Genomic DNA, 11,624 nt, shown 5'->3' on the forward strand with positions numbered 1-11,624 from the left:
CATTAGAAGCACAGACTTAAAACTTGCTTAAATTATGTATATATTGCTGACCATCACATTTACAGTGCTATATTTTTTTACATAACTCCATAACACAAAACCTTTAGTGTTATTTCAGCATTTTATATCTTAAATGCACTTATGTGAATTAATTAATAGTAATTTGGACTTTAAATTTTGTTAAAAACCCATAATATAAAAAATACCAAAAATTAAAAAAATGATAAATTTGAAGACAATTTTGCATGTTTGGCAAATCATGACGTCTAGGAGTATTGTCAATATTTTATTTGTTTTCCGCACACTAAATTAGATGAAAATAATCAAATAGCTTTTTAGTCACCGACCTGTGTAATGAACCATTTTTTGTTGAAATACCTAGACATAAAATGTTTCCACAAATACAGAAGTAATTTGGTTGGCTCAACTTATCCTCTTGTATAGCAGAGCATAACATTCAAGAGCTGCAGTAGTGCAGTGGTTAGAGTTCAGTACTGAAGGCTACTTCTGGCTGCTAGCTGTTCGGCAGTTTGGGTCTCACCAGGCTCAAGGTTGACTCAGCCTTCCATCCTTCTGAGGTGGGTATAATGAGGACCCAGAGTCTTGGGGGCAATAGGCTGACTCTGTAAACTGCTTAGAGAGGACAGTAAAGCACTGTGAAGCAGTATATAAGTCTAAGTGCTATTGCTATCACTCGCAGTTTCCAAACTTTTGAATATGATCCCCATTCCATAAATTTAAAATATGATATTAAAAAGAAAATGTGTTGGAAACAGGGTACCAATAAATAGATAAAGATAAAGACCCCACACACATGCATGCTAGTTGTTTCCAGCTCTAGGGGCTGTGCTCATATCTGTTTCCAAGGCAAAGAACCAGCGTTGTCAGAAGACTGCGTGGTCATGTGGCATGACTCAGGAAGGTGTATGGGGGTGCTCAGAGCACTATTACCTTCCTATCAAAGTGGTACCTATTTTTCCACTTGCACTTGTTACGTCATATTCTACTCAGTATCCAGAATGCAGCTCTAAAGGTGATCAATAGCATTAAGTATCTGTGGGTGCAAATAATTAACCATCTGAATTGGTCTCTCTACATGTCATACTGAGCAAAGCAAACAAATGAGCACCTGCATTTCCTCTGTCAGATGAGGAGAGCACATCTTTCTCCTTCTGTCCTGGTCACTTTTTACAGAGACATGATTGAGATCATTTTAACAAACAATCCCTTCATCACTGTTTGGTTTAGTGTTAATGCCTAAGTCAGAGAGTCAATATAGAGAGTGGTAAGGACAGCCAGGAAGACTATAGGAAGGCCACATCCTGTTATTCAGGATACTGCTTATAAGTGCTATGTGCTTAAAGCATTGTTAGAGACCCCACACACCCATTTTATGGTCTGTTTCTGTTGCTCCCCTCTGGGAGGAGGTTTTGAAGTATTTCTACCAGGACTACCTGATACTGTAACAGCTTTGTTCCCTATGCCATCTGTCCGGTAAACTCGCAATATTTGTTTTTCTCACCATGTACATTTATAAATCCAAACTAGACTGTATTATTTCTCTGTGTCATACAATATATTTGGGTATATGGCCATATGCTAATTTATTTATTTACTTATTTATTTATCATCTTTATATAGTGTATTTTGGAGGAGATGACCCTTTGACAGCTGTATGGAATGAAATTTTATTTTAATGTATGCCAATTAGTGTACATTTCAAGTGACAACAAAGTTATTTCATTCCTGAATGAAATTCTTTGGCCGATTATTTTCATGTTCTTTTTATAGCATCATAGAATTTAGCCATCATTCATGTTGCTCTTGAAATCACACCATTCTTTTTCCTAACTAGCTGCTCTCTCGTATTCAGCTCTGGCCTCAGTATGATAATGTAGCACTTGGGCAGGAAAATGCAACCTAGTAATCCACCACTTGAGGCCAAGATAGAGAAGACTTCCACAGCCACCATTGATTTCCCCTTGGTGCTCAAGTACGTGGGCACAAAGGACACCCAAACACTGCAGAAGACCAGCATGCTGAAGGTGATGAGCTTGGCTTCATTGAACGTGTCGGGCAACTTCCGGGCAAAGAAGGCCACTGTGAAGCTGATGAGGGCCAGAAGCCACATGTTGCCCAGCACAAGGTAAAACATGATCTCCGAGCCTTCGTTGCATTTCACTAAGATCTCATCCAGCTGGGAATGCATGTCCAACTCTGGGAAAGGAGGAGAAATGGTCCACCAGACAGCACAGATGCTTGTTTGAATAAGGGAGCAAAAAACAATGACTGAGACGGACAGCCTTTTCCCCACCCACCACCTCATGCGGTTCCCTGGCTTTGTGGCCATGAAGGCCAGAACCACAGTGATGGTTTTGGCTAACACACAAGACACTGCAATGGAGAAGACCACTCCAAAAACTGCTTGCCGGAGCAGACATGTGACTTTCCCTGGACATCCGAGGAAGAGGAAGGAGCAAAGAAAACACAGCAGGAGCGAGACAAGCAGGGTGCAGGTGATATCCCAATTGTTGGCTTTGACGATGGGAGTGTTCTGGTGGAAGATGAATGTCCCCATCACCACAATTGTGATGACAGCAAAAGAAACAGCAAAGCCAGTCAGGACTTCTCCCAGGACTTCTTTGTAGGATAAGTAGGTGATAATTTTGGGAATACATTGATGGTGTTTCTCATTTGGATATTGCTCTGCGGGACAACTCTCACATTGGTTGGAATCTGAAAACCATAAATAAACTCTCTAAAAAGTCTACACATTGAATAGAATTAAGTTCTTAAAAATTATTCCATCCTGAAGGTGTTTTGGGAGACAATAAACCTCTTAAATGTTTTGCTTTAAGAAAATCCTTTTAAAGTTTATTTTGTGTTCAATAAAGTACGTTTCCTGATCAAGAGATTACACAATTAAATAAAGAAATGTTTTTACTTAAAAAAAGAAGAAAGAGAACAAGGCTTGTGAGAGATCCCAATCAATCCATGCTTTTCTTTAAAACCACCGTATTTTTGGGAGTATACGATTTTGAAGAGGTGAACTAAAAAAAATATTGCATTCTGCAGACCTCCCAAACCACTGCACACCTCATTTTTTGTGAAAAAATAAGGCATGCAGAGAGTTTGAGAGGATTGCATAGTGCTCCTGGGGCTGCATTTTTTTTTGGGGGGGGGAGCAAAAACAAGAAAAAAAATGACCCCTTTTGCCAAAAAAAGGAGCATGCATAGCTTTTAGGAGGCTTGCAGAGTGCTCCTGAGGCCTGGGGGGGGGGGGAAATGAGCAAAGACCAGTCCACCTTTCCCTCCTGTTTGCCCTCCCCAGTCCCCAGGAGCATTTTTCAAGCCTCACAAACCTTCTACAAATCCATTTTTGTGAAGGGGGCATGGGGTTTCTGGAGGCCAAAAACCCTGTATTCACAGTATAAGATGCACCCAGATTTTCACCCACTTTTTGGGGGGGAAATGGTGTGTATTATGCTCTGAAAAATATGTTATATTCAAGAACCCAAACTTGGTTAGAAGAAAATTTATTTTTAAAGAAACACAGATCTTTTTTTTCTTACCAATCATGGTGGAAATGCTTCCCTCTGAACACTTGACACAGTCATAGCAGCAAACCTGTTTTCCCTTCTCAATCAATTTCCTGTACCCAGGATGGCAGCTTTCTACACAGGTGGAAGAAGGTGGGGTCTAATGAGAATGGCCAGAGGAAGACATTAAAATGGATTAGAATCAAGCTTTGAATCAATCAGTCAGCAGTCACGGTCTTTAAATAAATCCAACCCCGCCCACCACAGTTTCTCGTAATTTCTAATAATGCAAAATTTGGAATTCCTAGGACCGATTGCTAGAATTAGTCAGAGGAGCATTTAAAATCTGAAAAGTCTTTGAACTGCTATTGAAAATTTGAAGACAAATCCAAATCCGGACACCTCTTCACATTACATAAAGCAATTTGAGATGTCCTAAAGAGGACCATTAGAGAGTATGTTTCTCATGACCTTAATGAGCTGTTTTAAATTTGAATAGTAATAAGAAAATCCAAAATAAATTTGTGATGTATGGGAAAGAATGTTGAAACTTGCCGAGCTGACAGCCAAAATATTCCTGTTTAGCATTTGGTATCCTTTTCCAATTATTCCTCTGTTATGTTGCCACTCAAGGGTGGTATCCCAATTTTCATTGATTCAGCTGATTCAAACTACAGAGTACTCATCAGTGGGAAAGTCTGCCTATCTGTCGGTCTGTCTGTTTATCTATCTATCTATCTATCTATCAATCATCCATCCATCCATCCATCCATCCATCCATCCATCCATCCATCCATCCATCCATCCATCCATCTATCTATCTATCTATCTATCTATCTATCTATCTATCTATCTATCTATCTATCTATCTTCTTGTAAGATTGGGTAATGGATAGGCACACACAGGGTTAACGGTAACAACAGCTCTTTATTAAGTACAACAAGTGAGAACAATCCAGCGAAGGTTGAGTCTGACAACAGCCCTTTTATAGTGAGCTGTCAGACCCTTCACCCAATAGGATTAAGTGTTATTTTTCATATTTTTTTTAAAGGAGAAAGGTAAATCATCCATTCAGTGTTACCTTGCAAAAGATGAATCTTCCACTTCACTAAGCTCTCATGAAGCCCCTGAACTCAAAGGGTCCAAAACCCCAGTGATCAGAGCTCCCTTTCCCTACAATCTGAAAGTGTAATGTAGATTTGAGAACTTCTTCATTTTTCCACAATACAAGAGTGTTCTAACAATATTCAGAAGATATCAAATGATCTTGGAACTACTCTAAGATTGCAGGTTTAAAATTCTAGAAATTTGAGAAAATATCCCCATGTTTTATTTGGTTTGTTTAACTCACCTTCTTAAATTTGGGGTTCCATACAATGACAGATGTATTTATGGCAAAGTCCTCCTTTTGAGAACTCTGAGGTTCAATATGTCCAACTTGGACCTTCTGAAAGGATCGATTGGGGAAAGAAATCAAGTTGATGATATCGTATGCTGCTGCCAGGTTTCCATTCTCATTGAAAGCTATTTCTTCCCCAACACTATTGTTGAAATGGAGGTTTTTCAGAAATAAACGAAGCTAAAAGATAAGAGAGACAAGTGAGAAATTGGTGTCCATAGCAGGCAATACAATATGGGTTTCATCAAATGGTGCTCAACCAGTTTTTAATGAACAATCAAACATTTGAGTTGAAAGTATTGTTTAATGTTCCAACGGCATAATTCTGTTTTGCAGGACTATATTCATATTTTTATGTTTAAGTATTACTAATAGATATATTTGTACATATATTTCTTATTTGTACTTCATGATGGATAAAAACAATTGCCAAGAAATATAACACAATAATAGAATAAAAGATTTGGAAGGGAACTTGGATATTTTCATCTCTTCTTGTCCAACTCCCTGCTCCACCGGGAAACCTTGTACCATTTTAGAAAAATAGTTATCCAATCTCTTCTTAAAATCATCCAGTGTTAGCACACCCACAACTTCTGGAAGCAAGTCATTCTACTGATTACTTGTTTTAACTATCAAGAAATTTCTCCTTAGTTCTAGATTGGTTTTCTCCTTGATTATTTTACATCCATTGCTTCTTGGCCTGCTTTCAAGTGTTTTGGAGTATATCTTGACTCCCTCTTCTTTGTGGCAAGCCCATTATATATAATGGATATCACAGGAAAACATATTTATTGGAGTTCTATTCCAGAAAACACGATTAAGAAGTTAAATGATGACCTTTATATATTAAATCAAATTTTCTTCAGGCATGGGACAGAAAATGCCTACACCAAACATATCTCAGAGAAAGACAAGTTTTGTCATTCTATCCTACGCTTGCCTTTCATTTCATCAATTATTATTATTATTTTGCAAAATTCTTCCGTCTGTCTACTTTGGTGAATTTTTCTTCTGCTACTCAACTTCAAAATGTTGCAAAATTGGAGTCTTTTATTGGATTTGAGGGTTTTTTGGGATTGAAGATTGGAAAGGAAGCTGGGAAAAGATTACTTCCCTATATCTAACATAATATCTAAATTTCCACAAGGAATAAGCATTTTCAGAGATTACCATGAAGCCTCTATACAACTAAAATTATAAATTTGAAAGACCAAAAGAACAAATATAAAAAGTGGAAAGCGGGGCACCCAATTAAGGCAGAATATCAACAAATAACCCAAGGCTGCAAATATGAAATCAGGAAAACTAAGGCTCAAAATCTTGTGAGAAAAAACCCTTCTTTTAACATGTAAAAAAGAAGAAAAAAGTCAAGGAAACAATTGGTTCACCAGTGGGAGAAAATGGCAAGAAGATGATGAGGATCAGAGAGAAAGAAGAACTGCTTAATTCATTTTCTGCATCTGGCTTTACACAAAAGGAAAAAACAATCCAATCTATCAAAAACAGAACCATGAAAAACATATCAGGAATAGAACTTAAAATAGACAAGAAAATGGTAAGAGAGCACCTGTCCACCCTAGATGAATTTATATCATCAGAACCAGATGGATTAAATCCCAAGATTCTGAAGGAACTGGCAGACATGATCTCACTGAACTATATCTTTCAAAGATCCTGGAGTTCTGGGGAACTACCAGAGAACTGGAAAATAGCTGATGAAGTCCCCATCTTCAGAAAAGGGGTGAAAGATAAATCCAGCAAACCACAGATCTATCAGCCTGACCTCAATACCTGGGAAGATTCTGGAAAAGATAATCAAGGAATCAATCTGCAAACACACTTTTTATATAGATATTGAATTTTTATGTTTTAAATTGTTAAAAAAATAAAAAAATATAAAAATAAAATAAACAGCCGAAAACATATATTTCAATAGACATAAATATCATTAAGATCGGCTCCAGCATGAGCCTGGAAGCTCGGATGAGTAAATCTCTGGTCCCATTGACCAACCCAGATTCAATCTCTCATCGTTATCCTGGGACGTGTATATTTGTCTTCATTCATAAAAGGATACTTAGTGAATTTTGTAAACATTAAAATAACTGTATTATTATGGATACGTTCCCATTGAAAGGCAAAGTAACTCACCTGCCAAGGTTGGACTTTCAGAAAATTCCGCTTCCCTTCATTGCCTCTTGTCTTCTGCTTGGCTCTGGATGAATATATAGCATGGAGACCATGTGCTACAGCATATACAGCATTGTAAATACTGTAGCTCTGGCCAGACATCTCCATTTCAAAGACAGTTCCAGGGAGACTCCCCAAATCCTCTTTCCCAGTGCATTTTCTTTGGCCTGGTGCAAGTATGCTGCTTATTGGAAATGAACAGATAAATGCGGCACTCCAGAACATAGGCAGCAAAGGGACTTCAGAGTGATATGGATTTAGGTTCTCCAGGTACTCTTGAAAGCCTGGAACCCTATTTGTGTGTGGGGCGAAAGACAAGCTGCCATTGAAGGACAACGTGGTGAATGTCTTTGACTGAAAGACAGATGTGACATCCCAGAGAGAACTTATGATCCAAACCCTCTCTATTGGGCACCTGCTACCAATTTCATAGGCTTCAAGAATTATTCGTAAACCTTCTATAGATTTCATGTCCCCATAAACAAGTATTACATTGGTTTTACTATACCACAGGAGACGTCCTATGTTATTTAGATTACTCTTCCGTAAGAAACTGGGATTATAAGTGGTCACTCTTGGAACAAACTGAATTAAAGAAATGCAAATGTCACTCTGGATGAATTTTGGTCTCAGAATTCTGAGAAATCTCTCTCCAGTGGCATCTTCTGGAATGAGAAGATCAATCCAATTCCATCCAAAATATTTCAGGAGCTGAATAATCCCAGCATACTGGAGGTTTTCATTTGGAGTCATCCAAAAGAAAGAAGGGAACTGCTGTTTATCACTCAATGCCAGGTCAAAAGTGCCAAAACTGAGCTGCAGAGTGGGAATAATAATGATGTGCTTTTAGACAATGTACTGTTTTTGCAGATATGTCAACAAGAAGGAAGGAAGTACATTTCTTTTGAACCTTATTTCAATCAAAAATCCTGATGTTAAATGTTAAATCTGGGGATCAACAAGTCTTTCCTTATACCTTTTGCTATAAAACCACCATTAGTATTCCATTCATCAATTTTTAGACCAAGTATTCTTAATTTTTGATTGTGCTAAGCAGAAATAGACAGCAGATAGGAATGTGTAAAAAAGAGGAGGCTTATTCTTCAAGGATTGGACAGTATTAATTTCTCATCTTGATACCCAAATAACATTTTTTCTGTACATTATGCGGGCAACATATCTATTACTTTACTGATCAATATATTTAAAATTGTTAAGGCATAAAGAACAAGAGAAGAAAATGAAATAACAAGAGGCATGCCCAGAAGAATGAAAGACAAAATCAGACACATTGCTACCATATCAGTTAATAATGGCTAAGCTTGAGACTGAGGAGGAGGAGGAGGAGGAGGAGGAGGAGGAGAAGGAGAAGGAGAAGGAGAAGGAGAAGGAGAAGGAGAAGGAGAAGGAGAAGGAGAAGGAGAAGGAGAAGAATCAAGATAGCAAGAAGGACAGTTACACCTTTTCTTACATGCGAAATGAAATGTTTGCGCTTATTAAGAATTACTCCTGTTGCAATAGTAATTGATGCATTGCATTTCTCTGACAAAATAAACAAATAAAACCTTGATCTGCTTTTGAGAGATTACCCCCAATTTTGGTCCTCCTATAATTTTTTTTAACTACCACCTTTTCCTCTTCCTGCTTGAGCATCTATGTGAGCCCAGATCCTTACCTGTGGAATTTTGTAGGCATTTAAGATGTTGGCTATCTGGATGGTGTTCTGGGAAGGAAGATCACCAATGACAGCCATGATGTTTTGGTCCTTTCCCTTTCTGTAATTGAAGGGACACCAGCTTTCAAGAAAGAAGAGATCCAAAAGGTTCTCAGAGGCTTTCATTGCCTGAAAACCATTATCATGTATCTTGGAGACCAAGGTGATGTTGGGTAACAGGTCCTCATTCATGTTGATCTCCTGAATGGCAAAACTGAAGGCTAGGACATGCTGTAAATTTTTAGGCAATGGCCTGCAAGAAGAATTTTATTTAGTTCTACAACATTAATGTATTTCTCCACATCTAAAATGATGTATTTGTCTGCTTGAATGAGTACAGGAAGTCCTCAGCTTATAACAGACCATACAAAGTTACAATGGCAGAGAAAAAAGTGATTTATGCCCATTTCTCACACTTAGAACCATTACAGCATCCCCTTGGTCACCTGATTTATATTTGGATGCATAGCAACTGATTCATATTTATGGCAGTTGCAGTGTTCTGGGATCACATGATCACATTTTGGGAACTTCTGACAAGCAAAGTTAATGGGGAAGCCAGATTCACCTCACAAAAATTACTAATTTGAGAACTGTAGTGATTCACTTAACAAATGTGGCAGGAAAAGTAATGGGGACAAAAGCTTTGATTCTTAAAATTCAGAAGTTAAGACATTCCAGAAGTGAGGAAGGCATCGAGTGAGGAACTGAATTGGAGGGTCTGAATCTCACTTGAGGATCTGACAGCATTTGTGTATCACATTTTGAGAAGTTTAAAACAGAAGTTTAATGCAATTGCTAGGATTATTTCATGTATGTAGGGCAACAATGCAACTGGAGGGCAGAAGCTGATGGATTGTGCAATCTATTAATGACAATCCAAATACTTAAGATATACTTGCCAAACTGGTAGGGACAGTTTGCTCATCTCCATTTCTAAGCCAAAGAATCCGAAGAGGTCTCCGTGGTCATGTGGCCAGCATGACTAAACGCCGAAGGTGCACAAAACGCTGTTACCTTCCTACCAAAGGTAGGGCCTATTTTTATACTTGCACTTTTAGATGCTTTCAAACTGGTAGGCTGGCAGAAGCTGGGACAAATAATGGGAGCTCACTCCTCTACACAGCATTAGGGATTTGAACCGCCGAACTGCTGAACTTTCTGATTGATAAGCTCAGTGTCTTAGTCACTGAGCCTCTGTGTCCCTTATATCTTGAATACAATCCCCTTAAAAAAAACCCAACACTTCAAGGGCACATCATTTTCTTTCAAAAGAGTACTTGCCATCCTCTCAAAGATCCTTCTGGAAATTCCATAAAGTGCAGTAAAGGCAATTCAGAATATACAGTAGATACAAATTCTCCAATGACTACATCACTGAAATGAGCAGGGAAACTAAGCCGAAAATGAAGTTTCTTACTGCAAATGGGGTTCAAGGTCTGGTTGAAAGAAGCTTGGAGGAGAAAAAAAGAGAGTAGAAACCCATGGCAAAGTATGTTGAATGCCAAGGTAATTTGGCTCCATTCATAGGAGTGCAGCCACATCTTTTTCACAACACTTTGCCTGGGACAATGAAATAGACTCTCTATTGGTTTTATGCATATGTAAAGTTGTAGATTACAATAATTATCATCTGAGTGATTCATAATGCCACCTACTGAGCCTCCTGGAGTTGTTGCTAATGGTAAACTTAAACTGCACTGTCCCCCTAGGTTTTGTGCATGCCCAAAAAACAAGTTTAATTAATTTAGGTAGGTAGCCAATTCCCTTTCCCAAAGCTATTCAAATATTTTTCCAGTTGACGAGATTATGTGACCCATCTCTTGACAGCTCCTCCTCAGGGAATAAAGAAATGATCTTGGGATCATAACAGATTTTGAGTCTTGCTTTCTCAATCCAAGGAAAGCAATGCTGATTAAAAGAGCAAGAGATTGATTAGTAGCCAGATAAATTCTCCCTTCTCATCTCACAATCTGCCAATTCAGTTAAATGCATATCTCTTCTGCCCCTCCATTTTGCTCACATTTTTTTAGACATGGTACATGTTGTACCAGTGCCCCATCCATAACTATAATCACATGCCTTCATGATTAAGATCCAGTCACACTCACTTCTCTTATGATAAAACATTTGAGAGTTTGGTAATGGACTACCGTATTTTTTGGAGTATAAGTCACACTGGAATATAAGACACACCAAGGTTTTGAAGAGGCAAATAAAAAAAAGTTTTTGCACTCTGCAAACCTCCCAAAAACGGCCCACATTTTGCAAAAATGGGCCCATTTTTTTGAAAATAAGGGCATGAATAGCCCTTAAGGAGGCTTGTAGAATGCTCGGGGGGGGGGGCATTAACAAGCAAAAATAGGCCCATTTTTCATGAAAATGGCCCCGTGTTTTTTGTCAAAAAAAGGGGCATGGATAGCCTTTAGGAGGCTTATAGAGTGCTCCTGGGGCTGGTGGCTGGGCAAAATTGAGGAAAAAACTGTCAGTTTTTCACTCATTTCTGCCTTTCCCAGTGTCTAGGAACTCTTTGGAAGCCTTCTACAGGCTCTGCATGGCCATTTTGGTGAAGTGGTGGAGTTTTGAGAGGGAAAAATGCTGTATTCTGTGTATAAGGCACACCCAGATTTTCAGCCTCTTTTTTGAGGGAAAATGATGCGTCTTATATTCTTAAAAATATGGTATATGGTTTCATGCCTTCCCCCTACATTTGACTCATTACAACTTGCCTATCAGAAGGATCGCTCTATAGACGATGCACTTTTGTGTCTGCTTCAT

General features: G+C 38.4%; 1 protein-coding gene across 1 annotated transcript; it reads right to left on the reverse strand.

Moving 5' to 3' along the window:
• Nucleotides 1-1,813: 1,813 nt before the first annotated feature.
• On the reverse strand, nt 1,814-11,624 carry LOC116521642 (vomeronasal type-2 receptor 26-like). Its single transcript, XM_032236302.1, has 6 exons — nt 11,576-11,624; nt 10,131-10,299; nt 8,808-9,099; nt 4,892-5,119; nt 3,573-3,699; nt 1,814-2,736 (listed from the first exon to the last, which is right to left on the reverse strand). Exons 1-6 carry the CDS (start codon nt 11,622-11,624, stop codon nt 1,814-1,816), a joined length of 1,788 nt encoding a protein of 595 aa, XP_032092193.1.

The sequence above is a fragment of the Thamnophis elegans genome, chromosome Z (assembly GCF_009769535.1).
Source record: "Thamnophis elegans isolate rThaEle1 chromosome Z, rThaEle1.pri, whole genome shotgun sequence".
NCBI lineage: Eukaryota > Metazoa > Chordata > Lepidosauria > Squamata > Colubridae > Thamnophis > Thamnophis elegans.

Bases quoted from the DNA above. Each gene is read 5' to 3' on its own strand.
- LOC116521642 (XM_032236302.1), bottom strand. From the start codon at position 11,624: ATGAAGCAGACACAAAAGTGCATCGTCTATAGAGCGATCCTTCTGATA. The intron at 5,120-8,807 runs GTAAGGATCTGG...CTTATCTTTTAG, and splicing joins ATGCCTACAAAATTCCACAG to CTTCGTTTATTTCTGAAAAA. The intron at 3,700-4,891 runs GTGAGTTAAACA...CATTCTCATTAG, and splicing joins GGAACCCCAAATTTAAGAAG to ACCCCACCTTCTTCCACCTG.